The sequence below is a fragment of the Protopterus annectens genome, chromosome 7.part0, assembly GCF_019279795.1.
Source record: "Protopterus annectens isolate FY-2018-M chromosome 7.part0, PAN1.0, whole genome shotgun sequence".
Taxonomy (NCBI): domain Eukaryota; kingdom Metazoa; phylum Chordata; order Ceratodontiformes; family Protopteridae; genus Protopterus; species Protopterus annectens.
Genome location: NC_056739.1, coordinates 765,774,174 through 765,801,245, shown reverse-complemented (window position 1 = coordinate 765,801,245; position 27,072 = coordinate 765,774,174). Strand labels below are relative to the sequence as shown.

General features: G+C 40.2%; 1 protein-coding gene across 1 annotated transcript in view; it reads left to right on the top strand.

Annotated features, from left to right (window-relative positions):
* The window catches only part of LOC122806091 (extracellular calcium-sensing receptor-like), a 431,112-nt gene that overhangs the window by 199,977 nt on the left and 204,063 nt on the right, over positions 1 to 27,072 (top strand). The window contains exon 2 of the mRNA XM_044076329.1: positions 25,587 to 26,423. Coding sequence (XP_043932264.1) covers positions 25,587 to 26,423 — 837 coding nt within the window. The remainder of the gene's footprint in view (positions 1 to 25,586; positions 26,424 to 27,072) is intronic.

The following is a 27,072-nucleotide window of genomic DNA, read 5'->3' as shown; positions in this document are numbered from 1 at the left end:
CAACATGCTTTTGGGAGATTTTATGTAGTGCTTGCCGATGTCAGTCCAGCCTTGTATGTTTTTCTGTTTATGTAAAGGCTTCCATCTTGCTAGCCTGGCCAATAGGCCAGACATATGGGGAATACAGAAGATTGTTGACACATGCGGTACACACCCAGGACTTGCCAGACATTCTTGCAGCTCCTTCAGTGTTGCTGTAGGTCCTCGGTCAACCTCCATGGCCAATTGTCATCTTGTAATTTCATCCATTTTGCATGGACGTCCAGCTGTTATCAGCATTACTGTTATCCCATGTTCCCCACTGTTTGGTGACTGTCTGCACTGTATTCCATGGTATATTCAGTGTTGCGGACTGTTTTTCTACTCTTCTCCTGACTGACTTTCCATACTGAGATCCCCTTGAGACTTTGTAAGCTCTCTGCAAAGCATGGCTTTTGCTTTAGCAGGCAACTGGGTGAATGTCAAATAAATCCTAGTAGGACAGCTGAACATTATTTCTGGGTAATCAGAGTCTCTTTCACTGATGGCTTTTGTGTACCCAAGAAGACAGAATGCTGTGCTTACAGCAAGAGGTGCATCTACAAGGTATTACTCTATGTGTCTGTACATGTATGCAATCAGCATATAGAACATATGTTATGTTTACATTGTCTCCCCTACCAGATTTATTTGTTTTCAAATTGAATTGTACAGGTTATAGGTCACATTCAAGGTGGGAAACATTTTGAAATTATTATTTGTGGTCTCATTTTTATAGAGCACAGAAACCTGGCATTTCAACAGGGGTATATACAGTTTTGATATCCATTGTATATAGGTGTTCATATAGCTGTTAGTGGTAGGCATAGACAGAGGGTCTTAACACAGTTTGACACTTCTCTGATTACAACCTGATAATCATACCTATTCTAGTACCCATAACAGTGTCAGGGCAATGCAACAGGCAGTAGCTGTATACATGTATGTCTGTTGTATGCAGTAAAACGGATATTGCACACATGCACAACATGCACAACCTATTTACCTAACTGCTTGAAACCCATATAATTTGTTTTGTCCCTTCCATCTGAACATACGCATACATACATGTGTCCCTCGACCTGCTATAACAGTGCTTCTGGACAATGGCACACATACATGGGTGGCAAAGGCACATCAATATTGACACTACATTAGTATAGCTGCAACATACATAATTAAGTTGAATGCACAATAGGCTTTGACATCACAGTGATAACTAAGGATGATGTCCAGCAGTCAGAACTAGGCTATTATGCTACAGTGCCATTGGTCACAGACTTGCCAATGGTTTGGCTGACATAACATGACTGCATGTGTATCTGACTACAGATATCAGACACAACTGTGCTTATTGTCCAGCAGAACACTGTACAGTTGAATGGTATGGATTCACTATATCAAATGCAGTTCAACACACAGTTCTGTAACAGTACTTTAATATGCACATGCTCTATATAGTTTTCTTAGATTTACATGACAAATGTGTATCATACTCATATTCACAACTAACATATGGATATGTACAATATCCCTGTAACTGGCCTAGCAATGGCACAGTCAGTAGTGTTTGACAGACACTCCAGTGGTTGTCATATGTAAGCTGTCCTTTCCTGGGGTGATTCGGGGTCCTGAGCTATGTTCTATAAGAGACAGCCAGATGCTATGGCCATAGCTGCTGTTCAGCAGGACATCACTACAGCAAGTTTTGTTGAGACATAATTCTTTCAAACTGCTATTTCCCATTATTAGAAAAAACATGCTACATTCAATTGCATGCTTACTTGTTTCACATACCTTTCTTTTTATTTACGGTGCAGTGGGTTATATCAATATGTTGCTCAAGTTCTTTTTGTATGCTCACTGTCAAGTCCTGGTAGACAGATGGTTTGAATAGGTGGCAGCATACCTTTTGTAGGTAATGCTCTTGACCAGGTGATGGCCTGTGCACCAATTGGTGTTCTACACTTGCTAATTGCATGCAGAGCAGGTGTGTAGTTCTTTCAATAGTCAATGTCATGGCAACACACTCCTATAATTGAGTACTTCATGTGGGCAATGTCCCTTTACCTTGCCTGTGAGGAAGACATCCTGGAGGTGTGTAAGCTACAGAGTGTTACAGACAGCAGGTGAGAATCACTCTTACAACAAGACTTGTGGAGACAGGCCAACTAAATGGTGGAGAAGGTGTCAGACTTAGGGACAGAATGTGAGTATTGCTGTTATATAGTTGGAGTACTGCTAATTTTACAGGGTTTGTGTGTACATGCTAGTTCTGAATGGATTTCAGTCTGACAAAGTTATGTATCTGCATAGCTCTCAGCTGTAGGGCTATCCCCATAATGGCCAGAGGTGTGCCTGCTATGTTTGGTCTGTTCCCCAGCCAGATGTTGTCATTGCAAATCAGTGGCATACTCTTCTGATTGCTATCAGTAAATGGCAACATCCATTTGTGTTTCTAACTTGATAACCCTCAGATCAGATATGTTGCAACCAACCCTGTAACACCAGCAACTTTCTCAGTGTATAACAGAAAGTATGGCCCTGTGTTTGGGCCTCTATCCTCCACTTATATACCAGGCTTTGTCTAGATGTCATGCAGTAAGAAGTTGATAGGTATGGTCTATCATTATTAAGTGCTGTCATTCCTGCTATCATCCCAGTGATGTTGTGGAATCTCACACATGTTGTAGGATAGGGGCCATACACATGAGTGCAAAGCCTGGACAAGCAGGAGGTTAGTGTGCAGAATAGCAAGATATGTTTTAATATTATTCTGTTAGAACATGTGAGAGATATTAATAATTAGAAGGGCAACAGGTCTATAGCTGTAAAGTTTAATACATTTCACCATGGGGATGGTAGTGGGTTACAAAGTACTTTTATGGAAGCTGTTTCTCAGTTTGATAGAACACTTATGACCGAACCATTGTTATTTGTAGCATCAATTTACATTGTAACATTTGATACTTTATCCCATAGGGGGTTTAACTAAGGAGTGTAATTGGAGGCTGTGTACTTCATTACATAATTAAGTGTTAATTGCTTCTTGTATTAAAGGCAAGTATGTTTTGTAATGTTGTGATACTTAAAGGCAAAACACATTAAAACATTTGTGTGGATTACTGGCTGGTTGGTTTTCATGATACTATCTTCAGTCATTTCAGTTATATTGCTGAAGGTTTGGTGTATGTCTGGCCATTGTGTATGGCCTATTCTGATTTTGTACCAGTGTACTGTGTACTTCTTAGTTGCACTGTGTAGGGGGTAGCCAGCAGATGTCAGTGTCATGGGTGCCTTTGTATCATTACCAATGTGTTTCTATGGCCATAGACTTGTCCTCCCACTTCATCTGGCTTGGACCAGACTTGTACTGAGGTGTTCTGGGGTGTGACAGTGCTGCAAGTTATTGACAAATAATGTAGCTCTCTCTCTCTCTCTATATATATATATATATATATATATATATATATATATATAAATGTGTGTGTGTGTGTGTCTGTGTATCTATGTACACATATTTGAATCATTACTGATTCCACAATGTTCGTTCCCTATGGCAAACTGATTGTACTGCATGATATGTGTGAAGAAACATCATATCATGTAACTGAGATGGCTTAGTAGTCAAGTGCTGTGACTACTGTGTACAGGTTCCCGGGTTCAAGGCCTGTTTATTTTATTGCTGGGCAAGTTTATATGATTTCCTTTACATGACATGCCTATATGTGCTGTCATTATAGTAGCAAGAGGTGTGCCTATACTGTATGGGACACTTGTATATACATGGGTGGTTTTACATGTTATATGCACTCACACTTCCATTGTACACCAGCTACATTAATGTGGTGAGAGAAATACTTTACCACACATTTTACTATTAAAACAGTACTTTTAGCAGTGCTTTTCCATGTAAAATATGATTACCTGTTTTAGTACTCAAGCCTTGGTTGATGTCGCCAGTTTGCACTCAAAGTCAGCTGTGGGGTACCTCACCTGTGATCTTATTTACTTGTGTCTGTGTATCTCTGGCCATTGTTAACAGACTGTCAGGATTGTGTAGAAGCGTAGTGTGTATATGTTGTTTGGGTTGTGTAAGGTGGGGGGTACATGTGAGTGTCATGGATCCTTTCTATTGGTCTGTGCATGCTGCTCTGGTTGGGGACTCTGGGGAATGCCACTAGTAAATACTAACATCCCTGTAGTGCTTGTTATCTTTGTAAATGTATGTGTAGAGCCCCAGAGTTGGACTTGGGTAGTGTTATGTCAGTCTGCTTGTTGTGTGGACAGTGCTTGGAAGCTCAGCGCAGTTTTCCTACTGTTCTGTTATGTCCATATATTCAAAGGATGTACAGTTGTGCGGCCAATACCTTTTGACTGGTCCCATCACTGTTTTGTATTCTTGACACATCAGTGGGATGATGTGAGGATTGGGATCACTACATAATAAGAGTCCCAGACTTGTGATATTTCTGTCACTATATGCTAGCATTAACAGTGTTAGTACAACCTTCTCAGCTTATCTACTCACGTAATTTGGATATGTCTCTATTGTCATGCCTTTGTCCCCCTATACTGATATAAATATATATATATTTTTTTTCTTTTTTGATATCTATACATATGTTGATATATCAAAATATATATGTATATTTTCTATAATACAATGAAATGTATAGCTCTGTATATACTTATTAATATTTATCGATCACCATACACATCTATATGTGTATATTTATATATACTATACATAACTGATTCCACAGTATTTGTTCCGTACTATTCTATACCTGTACTGAATGATATATTTCTAAAAACAGCATTCCTTATTATATCTTAGATGGTGTAGTGGTAAGTTGCTCTGAGTATGATGTACGAGGTCCTGGGTTCAAGACTTAGCAGTGCTGATTATCCTTGTTGCTGGACAGAACAGTGGCTGCTGGAAACAGGGTGATTAAGGCAGTTGTAAGCAGGTTTGCATGATGGTAAGCGATGCTAATACACAGTTAAACAAATGTGCATTTACACCAGTAAGCTTTGCTCAGTGACATTTACCAGTGTGCAAATCTGCTTAGCATTCACATTTAAGCATAGCTCAGCCCTGGTAACCATTGCTCACATTCCAGTCTTATAAAATAGCAGAGTAATGATATCATGTAATATGTGTATTTAATTTCCTGTACATAACATGCTTCTATGTGCTGTCATTACAGTAGCAAGGGGTGTAACTATACTGTATGGGACACTTGGCTATACATGGGTAGTATCGCATTTTTTTTTTGTTATACATGGATAGTTATATGCACTCAGACTTGCATGTTACACCAGCTACAGTGCACTGGTTGACAAAGAATAATTTCACATATTGTATTATTAAATTAGTACTTTTAACAGCGTTTTTCCATGTAAAAGTAGATTGCAGATTGTAGTACTTGAACCGTGCACCCCTGCATGCAAGGCTGGGACTCTGAGTACTACACTATCTTGTTCTTGGTGTTTTAGCTGTATGTTTTATGTATCTCCTATTGGATATTAATATGATAGTATTATATTAACTGTAGAGTACTATGTTTTTGGCCATGTCATTGAGGGCTGCTGTCATGTAGTAATGGCATACATTTCATTTTCAGACTTCTATCCTTCAAAACATTCATCCTAATGCATGACTTGTTTGCTATCTACTTTCTGTCTATCCTCTATGCAGATGTGCAGATGTCAGGTATTGCTAAGGCCGTACAACTATGTAGGTGCCCACATAGTATTGTGATGTATGCCTGGACACTGCCACTAGTTCCAACATATGAGACATCCTTCATGTGGGCCTTGCCCTTTTTCCTTGCCTGTGTGAGGGGCATTACAGAGGTGGTGAGCTACAGATTCACAGAGAGTAGGTGAGAATACTTCACAGGACAGGATATTTGGAGACAGTCCAATAACATGGGGGACATGTCTCCAGAATTGTGAACAGATCCTATGTCATCAGTGCTGTTATATACATGGTGTGTTGATAGATTGATAGATTGACAGGGTTTGTGTGAATATGCATTTAGTGAGTGACTGCACGTCTGACATACCTCTCCACTGGCATGCTGTCCACAGACTGGCCACATGTTTGCCTGTTATGTTTTGTCTGTTCCCCAGACAGTTGCTGTCCTTGGAAAATCAGTCAGAGTCTCTGGGGAATGCAGTCAGTAAATACTCACATCCATTGGTATTACTGACTTCATATTTCTCATAAAGGATATGTTGCAACAAACCTAGTACAATCAGCAACTGTCTCAATTTATGACAGCAATATGTCCCATCTACCCCAGTGTTTGTGCCTCTGTCCCCAAATAATGTCAGGCGTTGTCAGAATGTTATGCACTATGAGGCCCAGACATACTTAGTATCATTATTTCTTGCCTTCATTTATGCTACCATCCCAGTGATGTAGTAGACCCACAGACATGTCAGGGAAGAGGCCATAGATATGAATCCTGAGCTTATACATTCTGAGGAGAACTGTACATTTGAGAGGTCTGTGTATGTCTGGACATTGTTAACATACTGTCAGCATTGTGTACACATGTCATGTGTATGTGCTATTTGGGTTTTATATGGAGGTGGTAGATGTAATAGTTATGGCTCCTTTTTTATCTGACTGTGTATGCTGCTCCAGTTTATGCTGGTCTATTGTCTGTATGTATTTGTAGGGGCAGACAGAGACATGTCCTGTACCATGGTCAGGATTCAGACTACACTGAGAATTGGGGCAGTATATGTAGGGCTAGTGTGTGAGGGGAAAACAATGATGCATGTGTTCACACAGTCCATATACTTTACTGTTCATTTGACTTACTGGTATGTGACTGTGGTGATATTGGTTGTAGGTATGCACTTTCACACTGGTGTCTGTTTTTTGGTGCTGTCACATCCCTGTAGTGCCTGATATATTTGCAAATACATGTGTAATTTCCCAAAGCAGATTTGCTATTTCAATTACATGTGTTATTTCACTAAATATATCTTAGAGCAGACAGGAAGGTGCTACTGCAACAACTGTGTTAGCTCATCTACACCAGTATTTCAGATATGTCCCCATTTTCATGCCTTCCACTCACCACTTTGTCAGTCTTGGTCCAGATTCATTGCAGTAAGGGGTTCTGAGAATACCTCTCAACTGGCTGCATTGTATCAGGATGTCCAGGTTTATTGCTCATATTTTTGGACTCTTTTACAGATTAGTCTCATTTCTCTGGTAAGTCACTGTGATGATATGGGAATTTCTGTCAGTAAATGATGACATACATTTCATTTTCAGACCTCACAGCCATCAGAATATGTATGCTGAAACAAACTGTGTTACTCTGGCAACTTTCTACATATATGAGGGCAATATTTAAACGAGTTCCCTAGTTTGGGCCCATTGTCCCCCCATTCTGACAGCCTTTGGACAGATTTGTTGCACTAAGAGTTTGAGAGGTATGACTCTGAGATAAAACTCCACTACATGTACTGAGCACATATATCTCTCTCTCTCTCTCTCTCTCTATATATATATATATATATATATTTGTATGTATGTATATATATGTATATATATATATATACAGGTTCATAGGTGTGTACTAGCCTAATGGGCCTGGAGCCTTTAGAAGCCTAGCCCATAGGATTACCCTGCCATCGTGCCACCTGACCTTAGCTCACAGTGCCTCTGTCGAGTAGAGTCACTGGAGTGATCCTCAGGGTGGATTTGCTATTTCTCATCCACTCATCAAGATTTCTCTTGAAGACGGCCAATGAGGTGCTCTGCTTGACATGTATGGCAAGTGTATTCCATAGCATGGGCACTCTCTGGGTTATGAACCTGTCCCTCCAGCATGTTGTGTTGATTGTGATAATGAGGTTAAGGTCTGTGGAGTGTGTGGTGTGGAGGGATTGGGATTTCTCTAGCTGTAGCATTTCTAACAGAGCTGGGTCAGACATAGCTTTGTAAGTCAAGCATAGATCACCTCTAAGTAGGCAATATGACACAGAGAATAGTTGGAGTTTGTGGAGTCTGTCCATATAGGACAAGTGTTTAAGGCCTAGGATCCTGTTTGTGGGGTACTTTTACAGCCTCTCCAGTTGTTGCAGGTGTCTAGTGAGGTACATGCCAAATGGGGTATTGTACTTAACGAGTGGCCTAATGAGGGAAGAGTTGATGGAGACAATGACCTCTTTCTTCCTGGATGCAAAAGCCTTAATAATGAGATGTGCCACATACAAGGACTTTCTGACCACAGTGGCAATGTGGTGGCCATGGGAGAGGTTGCTGTCAACCTGTGTTCACAGATCTCTTATAATGCTTTCTGTGTTGAGGGGAGTACTGTTGATGTGCTAAGTCATGAGAACCGGGTTTCTCCCAAAGGGGATGACGACAGTGGGTAAGACAGCATTTTTGTCGTTGAGCTTAATGTCATGGTTCTGACACCAGTCGTTGGACTTGGTGAGGCCTTTCTGTAGGATGTCAACATCACTTGTGGAGTTAATAATAGCGCACAACTTGTACTCGTCTGCAAACCTTATCAGCCAGAGTCCATTCATGTTTCCCTGGATGTCAGAGAAGTAGATACCAAATAGGAGAGGACACAGGACCACACTCTTTGGGACTCCACTCATGACTAGTTGGTAGTCTGGTTTGGAATCAGCTACTTTCACAGTGTGGGTTCTATCTGTGAGCCAGTTTGCAACCCACCTAGTTATATAGGAGTTGATGCCTAGCTTATTGTGTTTTTTCCATTATTCCTGAGTGGGGAATGGTATCAAAGGCCTTGGCCAGATCCAGGTAGGCTGTATGAAACACCTTGCCTTCATCCACAGCTCTGGTGACTGACTTACAGAAGTCGACCAGGTTGAGCAGGCATGACAAACCCTTCACAAAACCAAACTGTGTGAGATCCAGAGTCTGGAGATTTCCTATATCCCTGTTTATTAGGTCCATGATGCTGCATTCCATAGTGTTGCATAACACACTCATCAGACTAATGGGGAGATAGTTCCCAGGGTCTGTGGTCACTCCTCCACTGTAGCAGTACAGCATGTGGTAGGGACATGAGGCTGTGATTGAACATGGTACACAGGTGAGGTTCCACTTCACTCTGTAGTTCATGTAGAACACAGCCAGGGATATTGTCAGGTCCCATAGATGCTGTATTCTTGGCCTTGGACAGTGCTGTTTTAACCTGTGCAGCAGTAATACTGGGTGTCTGGCAATCTAATGGTATTGTGATTGGTCCTAGGGGGGAGGAAAGAGGGGTAAAGTTGTCACTGAAGTTGTCAGCCAGTATATTGGCAATATCCATTTGCTTGCTATAGGAGGTACCATTGTGCAGTAGCTCCGAGCAAATCTGGGTATTGCCAGGGAGATTCTTTACATAACTATAAAAGGCCTTGTGGTTGACTTTACTATCTACTGCAATTCTGTTTTTATAGCTAGCTTTAGAGGATTTGATGAGGGATCTCAACTTTTTGTTGAGGCTGGTAAGGGAGTATTTCCAATCCTGGGACTTCACCGTATTCCACAGCAGTTTTCTCCTTCTTTTGTAGGGTTTGTTTATGGCAGGGGACCACCTGATTGGCTTCCTTTTTTTGGAGGAGAGCATCTTGGTTCTGTTGGGTATGGCAGAATCCATGCATTTGTGTACATGTTCATACATTGCAGTGGTGTATGATTCAGCAGTCATGCAACTACTCTCCATTTGCATGGGTGCTTTGACATTAGCCAGCTCTGTTTGTAGGAGCCCAAAGTTACCTTTAGAAATCTTTTTTCATGGTGGTTACCTTTGCAGGGCAGGGGGATGTGGGTTTCCAAGGTGATTAGTTTGTGGTCAGATTTAACCCAGGTGGAGTTGATTATTGGTGTAGAGCAACAGTCCTCCATGTTAGTAATGACCAGGTCAGGGATGTTGCAACCTGTAGTGGTGGTAAGAACAGGCTGGTCCTCCTTCTTTCAGCTTTTCCCGGTTAGGGGTTGCCACAGCGGAACTCCGGTCCGCTAATGATTGGCAGTAGATTTTTACAGTGCCAAAGTGCCAGCCCGATGCCCAACGTTCAACGAAGGCACGCCCATATTCACACATGTCTTTCGAACGCCACTCGACCATGAGGAGGACATGCAGACTCCACATAGAAGGTGCTCCAGCTGAGAATCGAATGGGATAACCTCTTGCTGTGAGGCGACAATGCTACCCTGCACCACCAAGGCTTATACACTATTGAAATTACTGAATTCCAGGAAACGTTGGCTAGTGCGTTCATACATGAGTAGCTTTCCCAATTAATGTTAGGGTAGTTGGAGTCAACCAGTATGACAGTGTTAGGTTGCACCCTAATACTCTCCAGGGTGATTATGAATGTGGAGTGTGAGTCTTGGGACATGTTTGGGGAATGCTGTCTTACCCAATGTTAGCTGTGTCTGAGACATCTCTGATGCATTATGTTGGGCTACCAGTCTGGATCTGTGTGCATCCTTTATGATTATGGGAACACCACCACCTTTGGTGCTTCAGTCCAGGTTCTGGAGCCAGAAGGTGTGGAATGAGTTATAGCCTGGTAGTGCAGGGGTGCTTTCTGTTGCCTTGAGCCAGATCTCTGTTACAGCACAAATGTTGATGTTCTCCATTGTAAGGGGTGTTTCGAGTATGTGCATTTTGAGGTTTAGTCTTATAGCACTGAGCAGCATGAGCCTCAGATTGCATATCTTTGTAGCTGTTATATATTTATCTATATTTATGTCTACACACACACACACACATATATATATATATATATATATATATTTATTTACTTTTCTATATATATATATGTGTATGTGTATATATATATATATATATATATATATATATATGTATTTTAGATGTATATTATCTCTATATCCCTACTGTTGACTGACTCTGCTGACTGATATGTTTGAAGAAACATCACTATTTTCAACATGGTGTAGTGTTGCATTACTTTGACTGTGGTGTACAGGGACTTGGTAGGGCTGTTTTTTTTTTTTTTTTTTTTTGCAAAGCAGGACAGTGGCTGATGGAGACAGTGGGATACAGGCAATATTTAAAATAGGTCCGTAGTTTGGTCCCATTAACCCCCCATTGTGACAGGCACAGATTTGTTGAAGTAAGAGGTTGGGGGTATGGTTCTGAGGTACGACTCCACTACATGTTATGACTATATATATATATATATATGTGTGTGTGTGTGTATATATATATATATAATATATGTGCATATATATATATATATGTATGTATGTGTGTGTGTGTGTGTTTAGATATTTTTATGTATATATACATCTATATATATATATATATATATATATATATATATATATATATATGTATGTGTTTAATGAATTTTCTATATATATATCTATATGTATATAATTTATATGTATATCTCTACATATATTATGTATTTACTTTTCCATAACTTTCTCTCTACCCTTAACCTCAATACCTCCTCCATCGCATGGTTTAAGAGCTATCTGTCAGGTTGGCATCAGGCGGTAAAATGGCAAACCAACTATCACCCGTACTATCAGTGCCCTTAGGAGTACCCCAAGGGTCTATCCTAGGTCCATTACTCTTCACTCTATTCACCAATCAACTTACATCCTCCACCTCCAGAGCCACTGTTATTCAGTATGCTGATGACACCACTATCATATGTGCAGCCACCACTCCAGACCTCCTTCTCTCGCAAACACAAAATGCTTCTTCACTAGTAGAAACCTGGTTCTCTAACCATCAGCTTATTCTCAACTCTAACAAAACTAAACTATTGCTTTTTTCTTCCCATAAAACCGCCCACCTAGCTGTCAATTTCTCAATCACCTCTAACAACAAAACTGTAATTATCCCAACTACCCACATCAAACTTTTCGGCATTGAAATTGATAACAACCTTAGATTTGACATCCACACTGCCCAAACCATCAAGAAAGTACATAAAAAACTAGGTCTGCTCTATCGTAACAAACAATTTCTCTCTAAACAATCTAGAATCGCAGTAGCCAGGACACATCCATTATCCACCATTCTCTATGCTTCCCTAGTACTAACCAACCTTCGTAAATCTGATCTCAACAGGCTAGAATCCTGTTACAACAAGATAGCTAGATTTGCCACTGAATCTACATATAGAACACATCACTGTATAGCCCTTAAAAAACTGAACTGGTTAGAACTCCCTCAACTATTGCAATTCATTCAACTGTCACTAGCACATAAGCTATACCACCACCCAGACAATGTCCCAGCCCTCCAACATCTTATACAACCTTAGACCACAAAAGAATTTTGAGATCTATTACCCTTAACCTTTTTGAGGTCACCAATTACAAAAGTGAAGAAGGGAAATCTCTCTATAGCTACTGCATCTCCAAACTCTGGAACTCTCTACCAGCCACCTTCATATCCAATACCTCCACTATTCAATTTAAAAAAAACTGCTCATAACCCATCTTTCTAACAAATGGCTATGCTCCTGTAACATCCCTGGGTAAAGACAAAGATACTAAAAACTACTCTTATCATCAAGTTTCTATTTTTAATGCTACCTTTTGAAAGTATTATAACTTTATAAAGTTAATGAATTTCTAAAAAATGGATCCATAGTTAATACTAAACTACTATGTAAATATGTCCTAGGAAATATAATCACATAGTACTGTAGATTTCTATTAATCCTTCTCCATTTGCTCTGTATACTACTGTATTGTTTGTATGTTACTGCATTGTATGTAAAATGAAGCTTTTCTCCTCGGGCCTCACTGTAAATGGACATGTGTCCAGTCAGACTTTCCCACTCAACAAATGTAAAATACATAAATAATATATATATATATATTTATTTATATAGATATACAAAACCTGACTGATTTATGTATATTATGTTGAATGACTGTATGGAATGTGTAGGTCAGATGGCTTAGTAGTAAATTGCTTTTGGTATGATATACAGGGTCCAGGGTTCAAGGTCTGATTATTTTGTTGCTGGCAGAACAGTGGCTGATGGAAACAGGGTGATTAAGGCAGTTTTAAGTAGTTGTAAGCAGGTTTGCATGGGTTTGCGCAATGGTAAGTGATGCCAACACATGGTTAAATGGAAAACAACTTAATCTGTGTTGGCATTGATGAGCATCGTGCTAACTCACTTATTGTTGCTTACTGCTGCTTATTGCAGCTTACTCCCACTTACACCCACACTAATTTCTTTAAAAAAAAAAGGGATGATAAGAAAGTGGTGAAAAGGGGGCATGCAGAGGGAAAAACAATATGAAAGATAGCTAGGGATGTGCAGGATGGGTGTAGGGAAGGGACATAGCTGTCCATTTCTGATTCAGCAACAGCTGTTGCATTTGTACAGAATTTGGAGGTAAATTTGGAAACTCAAACCCCTGAGAGAGGGGTGAGGACAACAGTAATGTGTTGTTAAGCCAATTAGACCAGATAACATGTGTCCAATGGACACATGTGTGAAATGGACGGCTATGTATGGGGTGATTTTTTTTGTGGGAACAGATTGCCCCTTTTTTTAATTTATAATGTGAGAATGGGATGTTGGGGAATGATAGTAGGTATATTTGGGGATGTAGGTTAGGTAGGAAGACAGGCAAGACAGACAAGACAGCAGACAGGGGTGGTATATGACACATGTGTGGGGTAAATACCTTGTACAGGGAGAGTGGTTGGAAATTGGATGCCCAAGAGCCCCCAAATGGATACAGTGGGACTGAGGTCCTCACCCATGGGCAGTCACCACTGCACCTTCACGGCCCCAAAGGTGGCTGTGCTGGAGGCTGAGCAGGAGGGGCAGGTTGACCCTCAAGATGCACCACATGGCCCTCACGCTGGCATAGCAGATTTCCAAACACCTTTCAAAGCTTGCTAAGCTCCAATCCCCGGACCTGATGATGGGTGACAGTGTCCTGTCTGCACCCGCTCCTGGGGGGGATGGGTCCCACGCCCTGAGGCAGTTCCACCCAAAGGCAGTAACAGGACCAGCAGACGAGGAGGTCCTGGGTTGGGTACCAGATGTGTTGGGTTTCAGTGCCATGGCCAGTTGAGGCAACACAGGTGGATCCGCTGGGATCGGTCTTCCCAAATATGCTATGGTGTTGCAGTTTTATAACATATGTTGGTTAGTCATGAGTAACACATTCCAGGATTGGTTATAACAGCATGCATAGGTATTCCCTTTAACCCAAAACAGCAGATTTGGAACAGTTGCATAGCAAACAGAACACATGCATATATGGAACCACAGTGGGCATTATACTGGCATGCAGGTTACACTGATAGCAACAGGTTACCAATGATAGTATTTAAACAGTGAACATTAATAGTCAAACATTTAAAAAATTTGTAGAACAATAGGACACATGTCCCAACAGTAGGTTTGGTGAAAAACATACCCATTGATTTATGTGTTTAGATTATTGGTGCAAATAGGGTGGGGGAGATAGAGAGAGAGAAAGAGAGAGATGTTAATTAACAACTGTATAGGCTTCAATTGCTCATAGCTTTAATGGGCATTGCTCTAATCATTGCTCTTCAAGTATTACCTCACTTTACATTGATCTATGGCCTTGGGTTGGGCAGTGGTTTGTTTGTACGCAGTGTATAATTACAGCCTTCTTACTACTAATTTATATCTTTTCTTACCTGGCAGACATGTGGAGGAAGTTTCTCTTAACATTACCTGACTGTTTCTACCCATATTCACATTATCAGGGTTAAATATGTGTATTCATACTGCGTGCGTGTGTGTGTGTGTGCGTGCGTGTGTGTGTGTGTGTGTTGGTGTATGTACTTATCTTGCTGTCATTTGCAACCTTGGGTTTGGACAGTGGGTGTTGTACACAGTATATAAGTACAGCCTAATCTATACATCTTCTTACCTGGCAGATCTGTGGAGGAAATTTCGGTTTACACTACCTGACCATTTCTACACATAATCACATATTCCTGGATGAAAATATGCATACAGGTTACTACCACTCCCAGGATTTGAACCGTGACTGTTTGCACATAAAATAGAACTGAGTCTGTGTTTCATCAGAATGAGCTATTGAGAAACTGCTATTTTTTGTTTGACTGTTTTCTGCCTAATACACTCTTGGTAGCATAAGTTGACATTGTAATTCTGGCATTCATGCATGGCAGATAGTTCTTATCTTTTATCGATTGGAATAAAGCACGTATTTTAGAAGACTTCAGTGTTCTCGTGGTGTGTCCTGGAAGATTTGTTTTGTCATAGTTCTTATAATGTGTATTCATACTTTGACAAAGCGCAGTCTGGAAAACACTGGTTAACACAACATTCCTATTTAGGTATCAGATTTTTGTGCATGGAGAATTTCATATAGTTAATCTCCTGTTTGACAACTCCACAATCTTTGTCAAATGAGCCTTGAATATTTAATGCTTTCAGACCTATAGTTGCTGTGCAGAAACTGTACACATTACACATTTCAATTCATAACAACACATACCAAAGTAAACACAACCAGTCCGGGGTTTTGACTTTTATTGACAGGTACTGACACTTTGATGGATATATACCCTGTACGTGACTATTACTCTACTTATGTCTGATTTATTCAGTACAAATCATACCCATTTTTAAATACTGACAGGTGACATTCTGCTCCTTTCTATTTATTTGCCCTGAATACTACAAGCTAGATTTGTACTCACCAGCTTCGCGATGCAGCCTTAGAAGCCTGTTGGCATGGGAGTCCAAGTTCACAGCCCTCTCATCTGCAGCTGTACAGGAGATAGATAAACATTTATGCATAGCTATCCATCACATACACAGGCTGGACTTTGGAACACACTTATCGATACTGATACTTACACACATCTGGGATATTCCCTGCCTGTACATCTTGGATCCACTGGATCCAAGAGCTCCCTCTTCCTATGCTTCAGGTCAGCAAAATATTGCCGGATCTGCTCACCAGTCCGAGGGATGCCAGCGGCACTGGTGAGATCGCATACAAGATGGTCCCAAGCCTCTGCTTTGTATTGGGAGCCCTGGTACTGGTCCTGCAGCAGTCTCCCTTTATGGTTTTCTACTAGGAGTCCAACCATGACCCTAGACTCCTGAATGCCCCAATGCTGCACCCAAAAACACACACCTTCACCAACACCAGCCATAGTTCCTGCAGTGGGGAGCTACAACTGGTTATGAGCTGTATTTCCACCTGCAAGGTTTAAATAGGGCTGATTTCCCACCCTTTGCTGTGATTGGATGGTTTTGAATATGCTGAGCTAAGCTAATTGATGGGCAAATCCACTTGGTGCAGATAAGCATTGTTTAAAGGGATATATGCTAAGTACTGCTTACCAGTGTGCAACTCCACTTAGCTATGCTAATTATTTCTAACCATACAAATTTAAGCAATGCTTACTCAAGCTAAGCATAGCTGAGCACAATTTAGCATTGTTCAGCTTTCACTTTATGGACTAACATTCTTATCATGATTATTAATTATTATTATTATTATTTTTATTTTTATTATTATCATTTTATGTGCTTTCATTATATTATTTTGTGGCTATACTGTATGGGGCACGTGTTTATATGGGGGTTTCACGTCTGTACTACACTGACACCTCATATTTGGACCTGCTACATTACTCTGGTTAACAAATATATTATTCACTGCCTATATCTAAGAAAATATACTTTTAGTGCTGTTTTCACAAATAAAACTGAATGGCCTGTATTGGGGCTCAAATCATGAATGACTGCATTCTAAGTGAAAGCTCTAACCACTACACTATTTTGGTGGTCTAGTTCTATTTAGCTCCTTCAAATGTTTAAGTTATGTTATGCATAGCTGCGCAATGTGCACACCCACTCAGCTACGCTTAAACTTTATTGGGGATGGAAAAAAAATACAGAACGTGTAATATTACTCTTATAAACTTAGAAAGCTTCTAGAATAATTCAATTTGTGTTAGCAGATATTTTTTGAGGGATATAAGTTATGCAACTCAAATGTATGTCACTATTTAGCGACTTCAGTCCTTAGATAATCATAATGATTTGCTAAATGGGAGGATATTTTATGAGGCAAAGGCCAAACATATAAGGTCAAACTCTGGACATTCTGTGAACATCTGGCCAGTTGAGAGCCATGTTGTGGAGGGCTGTGCTTCTGTATTTTGTCGCAGACACTGTTATTTTGTGATAAAAGTGTCCACGGACGCTGTTAATTTCTTTAGAATTGCCAATTCTTGAGTGCAGTGGGGTGTGTACTGTGCGAGCAATGCTCGGACATACCCCTTGTGCTTGTACATGGATCATGTCCGTGTAGAGAGTACAGTAGCACGCCTTCATTAATATGCAAGGCATGCTGCTGTTCTACATGACCAAGATCCACTCCATGCAGAAATAGCACTATTCCTGCATGGAGTTTAATGAATCCTGGGGAATATGATAATTGTAAACTAATCTGGAAAACATTATATTTAACTTTATGAAATAAAAAGAAAAACAAAATACCAGAAGAAAATATTAATGTGATTGAAAATAAATATTCAGTCTTATTCAGAAACATGTCTAGTATGTCCACTGAGTCTCTCTGACAGGTACAGTTCATATTGTGATGAGGTCCATGGCACATTATCAGTTAAAATGGTGACAATTTGGTGCTTCGCTCACAGCTAACCAATAAACTTGCTTATGCTATGAACTTGAGCTGCAGTGAAAGAAGAGAACTTTCAGTTATGGCTCGTTTTCAGATGACAAAAATTGATGTACTCATACAGATGTGCTAAGAAATGAGAACATAGGAAATGCAGCATGTAACATTAATGGGCTACTGCAATGAGTAAATGTCTTTATTTTGCCATAAAAAGGGGTGGAAATGGGTGTACAGGACAACAGGAAATGAGACAACAAGCAGAGGATAATAAGGAAAACAAGTAAGTTAAGAATGGGTGTGGGGGGGAGTTACTGTATTTTCTACTGGGACAGGTGTCCATTTTCTTTCTTTTTTTAATAAAGGAAGCTGGAAAAAGATATAAAGGATAAGAGAAGGTGATGATTTGATAAGAGATTGTGAAACAGCAACAAAGGCAAATTCATGAACATATTGCATAGTCAAAAACTGACAGGGGAGGTGCTGACACCCTGAAGTTTGGGTTAGACAGCAGACTCAGAGACATTCAAAGGGTGGACACTGATGATGGGAGGACTGAACAGCAAACAGGAGAGGATATTATCATGCAATGAATGGAAACATTGGAATGGGGTGTTAGGTTGGGTAAGGCCTTCCCCATCTCACAACCTATGTGGTACACAGGGGAAGATAGATAGCATGTTCCTCAGACACTGCCTGAGGTATTGATGGCTGGAATAGGTGGTGAAACACTTCCAGAAAAAAAGTCTAACATCTTCCCCACCACCTTTACCTTCTCACTGCATGTGAAAAAATCATTACCCCCTGAAAGTCCCATCAAAAGGAACAATGGCACTCCCAGCCAGTGGAACAACACCAGGGCAGGAGTGGTGACCATATAGCTATCCCCTGATGCAACCACTACTAGCTGGAAAAATACAGAAGATGGTTGGGCCTGGTGGGGGACTGCAGACAGTGGCCATACCTATGGCACTGCCATGGCAACGTGGCACCTGCTGTACAAAAAGAGGGAGGAATAAAATAAACAGAAACTAAAGCAAATCTGTTTAAATAGTGACACTGTGAGGTAAAGGGGTTTTCATAAGTTAGTGTGTTAGAGACAACAGGGTTAGTACAGGCGAGTATGGTTGTCAGGATGGTTTCACCCTCCACCTTAATTTTGCATGCTTTAACCCTTTCACTTACCTTAACCTTATGCATTAACTTTCCTTAAAAGTGCCACTCCACAAAGACAAACACATACACATATCACAAACATGTACAATACTACATCTATATACTAATCAGGTCCCTACTTTAACCCTAACCTGAAACAGTCACACACAAACTCAAAAACAATTATCACCACACTCTCTTATATAAATATACTTATGCCACAACTGGACTACAGCAGAAAAAAAAGAAATACACACACACTGAATCACTGCCGACACACCAAAGACTTTATTAGAACAAGCATACTTTAAAATGTTTTGCCCCGCAACTCCTTACTTTTAACTATACTAATTCCACAGTCACACAACAGCTGAGAAAAGAGAAAAATCACTGGTTCATTTCAAATTTCACCAAGTCATCATTAAGTCAAATGTGATTTCAGTCAAGTGTGTTTGGTCAGTTGTGTTTCAGTCAAAACAACAGCTACTGTGTGTGTGTGTGTGTGGGTGGGAATATTTGAGTGTATGTGTGTATATATATATATATATATATATATATATATATGGATCTGGTAAATTACGTCAAAAGCACATTTTGCCGAATTTCATTCCACCAAGACCAAATTCGCTGAAAGCACAAATCTCAGAAAACTCATTTTGCTAAATTTCATTTCACCGAAAATAGTGTATATGCTCTTTTCCCCACTGTAGTGCGATCCTGGAGCTAGAATATATAGTTGGGGGGGCACATCCCCCCATCTAGATTGATTAAAAAGTACTTACCCTCTGCAGAAACTGCATAGGATAATTCAAGCTAGGTGGGGGGCTACACCCCACACCCCCCAATGTGGGGGGCTGTGCCCCTCACACCTCCCAACTATATACTCTAACTCCAATCACACTACAGTGGGGAAAAGGGCATATACACTGCCACTACTATTTTTGGTGAAATGAAATTCAGCGATTTGTGCTTTTGGCGATTTGGTCTTGCTAACATAAAAAACCTTATACTCAACACAGGCAGGGGAGTCAACAGGTGTGCAAGATCGACAATACCAGAGTAGGGGATATTTCCTCTCCTCAGGGATTGTGCAATTTCAGAGTTAGTATAGATAATTAGCAAAGGATGTGGAGGGGGTGCAGGGGGACCAACTTGTCATTGGTTTACTTCACTCTGGGATAATCCCCAGACCGTGAGCAGTTGCCATTTTGCCAGTTGGACATCAATCTGTAGAACTCGGGACACTATACATTTGATACAGTGCCCTACACCCATATATTACACACACACACACACACACACACACACACACATATATATATATATATATATATATATTTGTACATTGGAATGACCTATATATGGTATTCCACTGAATTTCATACTTTGTCTATTTTTTTTTTTTTTTTTTAGTATTTAATATTTATAGATTTGTTACCTGTTAATAGACTTATGCTATGTCATGGTATTACTTGTTAGTAGCCTTATGTTATGTTATCTGTTGATTATATCTTTGTAAATTTTGTAATAATTGTTAATTTTCTGGAGCTTTTCTTCTTGAGTCTCCACTAAAGATGGCCCCTGGCGGACTAACCCGGTTTATAAATATCAATAAATAAATACATAAATATACATGTATATATATACACATATATATAGGTGTAAATCCCCAAATATTGATACTTGCAAATTTGACAACAAAACCGACTTTGCAAGCATCAAGACACTACCATGCATGCACCAACTGACAATCATGGCACATGCAAAAACTTCAAATTAAAAAATTATAATAAAGCATTATTTTTAGAGAGGTGGTAAGCTGTCCTGCACCCCCAACACCATCCTGAGAAATGCATGATTTCTTACAACTGTTGAGCATCTGTTCAATTAAATTTCGTTGGCTAAACAGATGTCACGAATTTCAGTCAACCTGTGTGTGTGTGTGTGTGTGTGTGTGTGTGTGTGTGTGTGTGTGTGTGTGTGTGTGTGTGTGTGTGTGAAATGTACTGATGTACTTATCCTCATATCATTTTTTTTCCTCACACAGCATTACACCTGTGAAATACAAGAAACTAAAACCTAAATTATCCTAAACAGAGAATACATTTGGCAGATGATCTGCCAGAATAAATATGACTGGCCATATGACAACCAAGCCTGCTGAGGTAAGATCAGTGTATAAATCTTGTCAGTGACCAGGTTAGACACTACAATCAGGTCAGAAAATGATACACTGACATGGTATATGCTGCTAAAGAGTGTTCTGCCTGCATAACACAGGAACCTAGAGTGGAAGGAGGTGGTCTGTCAGCTGAACCATCATTAACAGAGAAGATGGATTTCCTTGCGTCTTAGAATATGAGTTATGCATAGGCCATGCGGCATGCCAAAGTCCTGGACATTGCAGCAGAAAAGCAGGGGGGGTCCAAAAGCCTCTGTTGTGTATCCGCAATGTATTAAGTGACTACATACAGGGTAAATGTGTACTGCAATAACTACATGTTGATCCAGTGTGTATATACCAATATGAAGGCTTCAAACTAGAAGACCACCACTTCAAGGTAAGGTCTATTTTATCAAGTTCTACCAATATACACAGTTGTTAGCATTCATTCATTGGGATGAAAGTAATGCTGACAACTCTTACTGTTGGTATTTCTCCTTGGTACCTTTACAACTGACATTTTCTCAGGCTCATCCACCATGAATATACAGCTGCCTGTTGTCAAAGATGATGCACACTCTATACAGTGATGGCACTCAAAATCTGATACAGTCAGGAGACTCTGTTACAGTCAGGAGACTCTGTTTGTGCTGGATACAGTAAATGTGGAATCCTGGGCCCCATCCCAGTCAGTGGACATGGCATCTTTGTCTGTGGAACCCATTTCAGAGACAGAAGAAAATAACAAAGGACTGGAAGTCATGACAGGTCTAGCTGGGACTGCTAAGGTGCAATCCCCTTGACTGCCAGTAATTCTATTCTGCACAATGATGACAAAGGCGGTCAGTGTGTTGGTGGCCACAGACACCCCTCCCACCCAGAGCTAGCTGTCTCTATGTCCACAACCCAAGGAATGTGCAGGACCATCAGAGAGGGACAGGCTAACAATACCTCAGTGCTGGCTAAGTTAGCATGTGACCTGTATGTGTTACCTGATAGATGTGTTCCATAGACAGCTTGCTTGACACAGGACTCCTTGTGCACATGATGTATACCATATTAATTTTCCATGGCTGCTCCACCCCTGCCTCCAACACTGAGGTCCACTGTAGAAGGTGAAGGCCTAGGATGGGCACAAGTAGCACCATCACTTCAAACCTACCATCCAGTATGGATCTGAGTAGGTTCAGACATGGATGTCCTCAAGGATATAGAGATCATGTCACAGAAATTACCAGTACAGGCCACTAGTCACATTAATACAGCACACTTTTCTCTAGGCAAGGGATGGTCAGAGGCTATGATTTTCCAAGGAGATGATACTCTCATGGAAAGAGGTATGCATGGAATATTCACAGATCTTCTGGGGGTGCCATAGACTTGTATGTATAAATGAGCTCACCAAAGTGCTGCAAAAACTTCTGAGACCATGCCCCAAGATACCACACACACACACACACACACACACACACACACACACACACACACACACACACACACAAAAATGTCTCAGTTACCCACATACACAGACACATAAACAGAAATGGTATTTGTACCCTGCCTCTGCCCAATGCACCCTAAGCCCCATCACTCCCCACATCTGACAAACACAGCATCAGGTTCATGTCAGTCATATTATCATGTGCGCAATTTCCTGTGGATAACACCAGACACTGTGTGCCCCACCTGTGTAAATGATGAAACATGTACCTTGCCCTCTGTACTTTGTTACTTGTGTATCTTCTGTCTAATAAACAGTGCGGCCAGTCTATACATGGATAAGTGCAACCTGATTGTAGATTTGCATGCAACATGTTTAATGTTCTGTATATGTTTTAATCTGGCCCAAAGTTATGAGCCACCTGATGCCTCTTAGCAAGTGCCACGACATACTGCAAATGCTTTCACAGAGGACTGTAGCCACCTTCATGGCATACTTCAGCCACCTTCATGGGGTACTGTAGCTGCCTTCATGGGATAATGCAGCCACCTACATGATGTACTGTAGCTGCCTTCATTGTGTACTGCAGCTACCTTCATGGCATAGGGCAGCCACCTTCATGATATACTGTAGCTGCCTTCATGGCATACTTCAGCCACCTTGATGGCATAGGACAGCAACCTTCATGGCATACTGTAGCTGCCTTCATGGCATACTTCAGCTGCCTTCATGACATAGGGCAGCCACCTTCATGATATACCGTAGCTGCCTTCAATCCATACTTTAGCCACCTTCATGGCATAGGGCAGCCACCTTCATGGCATACTGTAACTGCCTTCATGGCATACTTCAGCTGCCTTCATGGCGAACTGCTGCCACCTTCATGGGTTACAACAGTGACCTTCATGGGGTACTGTAGCCACCTTCATGGTGTACTGCTGCCACCTTCATAGGGTACTGCAGCCACCTTCATGGGGTAGACCGACCACCATCATGACATACTGCAGCCACCTTCATGGGGTATTGCAGCCACCTTCATAGCATAGTCCTCTGCTGCAGGCTCCTCCACTGTCCATTTGGTGGAATTTATTCCTCCTGCATGCGTACACCCTGCTGCAACTGTTTCCTCAATATTATATTATGTAACAAAGCACAGACAGAAAACATTTAAGTATGTGTACAAGGATCATACTACAGGGCACCATGAGATATATCCAAGCAGCAAAAGTGGGCCTTCAGCAGGCCAAACACATGATCAACAATGAACTAGGTTTGTGACAGGGCACTGTCTATGAGTTTCTGATGGGTCTCATCAATCATGGCTCCTGGGCATATCTGGCATTGCCAATAAGATGACCTTAGTAAATTTCACAACACAAACCATAGATATACATCACATTTGTCATATGTGGAAGTTATGGATTTTGCCTGTGTGGCCTGCAGGCACACTGTAGATACAACCATGTGTATTACAGACTTCCTGACAATTGATGGAGTAGTAACCTTCACAAATAAAATACCTTCTTCCCAGGTGGAGATTTTATTTCAATGTGGGTACAGTCTATAGATCCTAGTACCTCAGGGAAACAGCCTTTGCCATACTAAGCCCACATAGTGTTGATTCTCTGAGAAAACTGTATATGCTTCCCATATGTTGTAGCATGGCAATGAGGAAATGGTGGAGTATCCTTGTGGCAGATGACTGGGAAATCCCTACACTGTCCCCTGTTGATTGCTGACAGGTCCATGTACCTAGTATTCTCAAAGCTACACATAGCTTAGTATCCACAAATGCCAGTAGCTTACAAATGAGGACAACAAATATTGACCAGTCTCTGCATAGTAACTCTATCTACAGGTAATGGCCCACAATTTCAGTGTTGTGAAGGACATACTATATTAGATGTGGACAAGTGATGTGGCAGCTCATAAGGCAACACTGAACAACAGTGTGACTACCAGCCTGCTGTATGTTCAAGTCTGTTAATATTTCAGTTAACTCATACATTGTTCTGCAATTTGCTTCCTGTAACTCCAGGATTTAACTGTGGTTAATAACTCTGGAGCTATCACATCTAGTAATGGAATATATATGTCTGTAAATTTCTCCACCATATTGTTCATCCTCATATGCATTTGCACAGTCTCATTTTAATACTGTTGCAAATTACCTTGTCAACCATGTCATTATGCTGCCATTATCACACTGTTAAATTACTAGGTTTCCTCCACTCACTCTTAGTGTCTCTCTGAATCATAACCCTCTGTGTGTGGCCCTCATCACACAAAATTACCTATTGTGACATGAAAAATGTTTCTGAATCCAATGATTTCATTAATAACATCAAATTATGTGCAATATAATGTATACACATTATTTAAATCTATTTAAACAATACACTAAAAACAGTGAAGAACATCACATATAAATATATGATATTAAAATGGCTCTTTGCTATATATCCTTTATACGTTATGCCAGGATTAAATAAAACAGCAGGAGAATTTGTTAAATTGGAAAGGAATCAAGTTTACAGCCTAGTATAATTAAACAAAATTTAGTTGAGATTTAAATAGCATTTGCTGTATGTACTGTTAACAAACTGGAAATATTGTATCCTTTCTTTTTGCTGAAATGCTGAACTGGAATTGTATTTTGATTTCATTCATACAAAATACAAAATTCAGATTTGTACATCAAGCTGTGTCCTCTCACAAAGCAACCATTTTTTCCTATAGCGTATCATTTAAATAGACAACTAACAATAAAGCATATGCACTGCAGTACTCACGTTAGCAACTTTTAAATGACCAACTAGTAAATCACTGTGGATACACACTTTCCTTTATAATTCAGACATTTATCTTTTTCACTTAAGTGTTTAAAAATTTGAGAATTAGATCCCATGAAATGATCAAAATTCTGCTTCTCATAAGTTTATTTGTACACCACAGTGTACATAACACAGTCCTGGCTACACATCTATCATACCTAACCTTATTAAACAAGTTCTAAAACTTAACTTTGTTTTGTTGCTAAGGTCCTTAACTGAAACCTGCACCATGACAACTGACACTCTAAAATTTCTAAAAGTGAAAAGTTAATAAAAATGATAATTCTTTCACAGATCAGTTATTTTGCAACAAGCCCCCTCCTGAATGACAGACAGCAGTATCCATCATTTTATCGAACTATCCCAAGTGACGAGTTCCAGGCCCGAGGACTCGCACAGCTGGTAAATTACTTTGGCTGGACATGGGTGGGCATACTAGCAGAAGACGATGAGTATGGAAAAGAGGGGACCAGAATACTTAAAGCAGAGATTATCAAGGCTGGAGGGTGTATAGCTTTTGAAGAAACTGTTCCCTTCCTCTGCTCTGAAAAGAAGGCGAAGCAAATAGCTGACATAATTGAACGATCATCAGCAACTACCATTGTGGCATTCTGTTTTGATTCCTACATGATACCAGTGATGGACGAAATTTCTAGAAAGAAGATAATCAGAAAAGTATGGGTTGCTAGTGAGTCTTGGTCAAGTTCATCCAGCCTTTCCCATCCAAAGTACATACAGCCTCTTAGTGGGACAATAGGATTTGCAGTCCGAACATGTCACATTCTTGGACTTGAGAAGTTTCTATTACGAATAAGCCCATTGCTGTATCCAGAAGACATATTTGTTAAAATTTTCTGGAAAGAAGCCTTTGGATGTGTATGGCCTAGTTCAGACACCAACCAATCCGCTGGCACAGTAGATACTGTGGTGAAGCCTTGCACTGGGACAGAGAGGCTGGAAATGGTCAACAATGCCTACACAGATGTATCTGCTTTACGAATCACCTGCAACATCTACAATGCAATATACACTGTGGCAAATGCTCTGCATGACTTGAGTGTGTGTAACCCAGGAGAAGGGCCATTTCATAATGGGACATGTGCCAGCATTGACAGTTATGAACCGTGGCAGGTAAGGAATGGATATACGAGAACTTCAAAATAGTTCACACTAGTGTAATGTAAAATTCTTTAACCTTTGTGATAAACTTACAGAAACACTAAAGTAAGGTTAAAAATTGAGGTGCAAGATATAAGATGCTAAAGGGAAAGCATTAGTTCCCGAAGTTTTACTAGATAGTATAGAAGAGATTATTCTTGTATACTTTTAAGACTTGAGTAAACTGGAAAAGTAATGCACACCAAACAAGCTTATTAATAAAATCTTCCTTTTCATTATTCAAAGTACTGTTAATATCTGATTAGATGGTCTCATAGTACTGTCAAAAAGTATATAATAGCACTAGAATTTGTCAGTGAAGAGTCAGTCGTTTTGCCTAATATGTTGAATAACATCACTCAATGATTTTTTCTTAACAACTCAGAAACATATTTGCCAAACTCTTCAGCCTAAATATGCAATGTGTTTTGAAATTAAAAGAACTTAAGATTTTTATGTTACTTAGAATGAAAAAAAAACAACTGCACTGAAAAAAATAGCACAGTCAAATTAACTCAATATGATCTGATGGGGATTAGATATTCTAACATAGCACTGACATATAGGTTACACTGCTGCATAATGAAGCCATGCATTTATGAAAATGGCAGTCACCATGCAT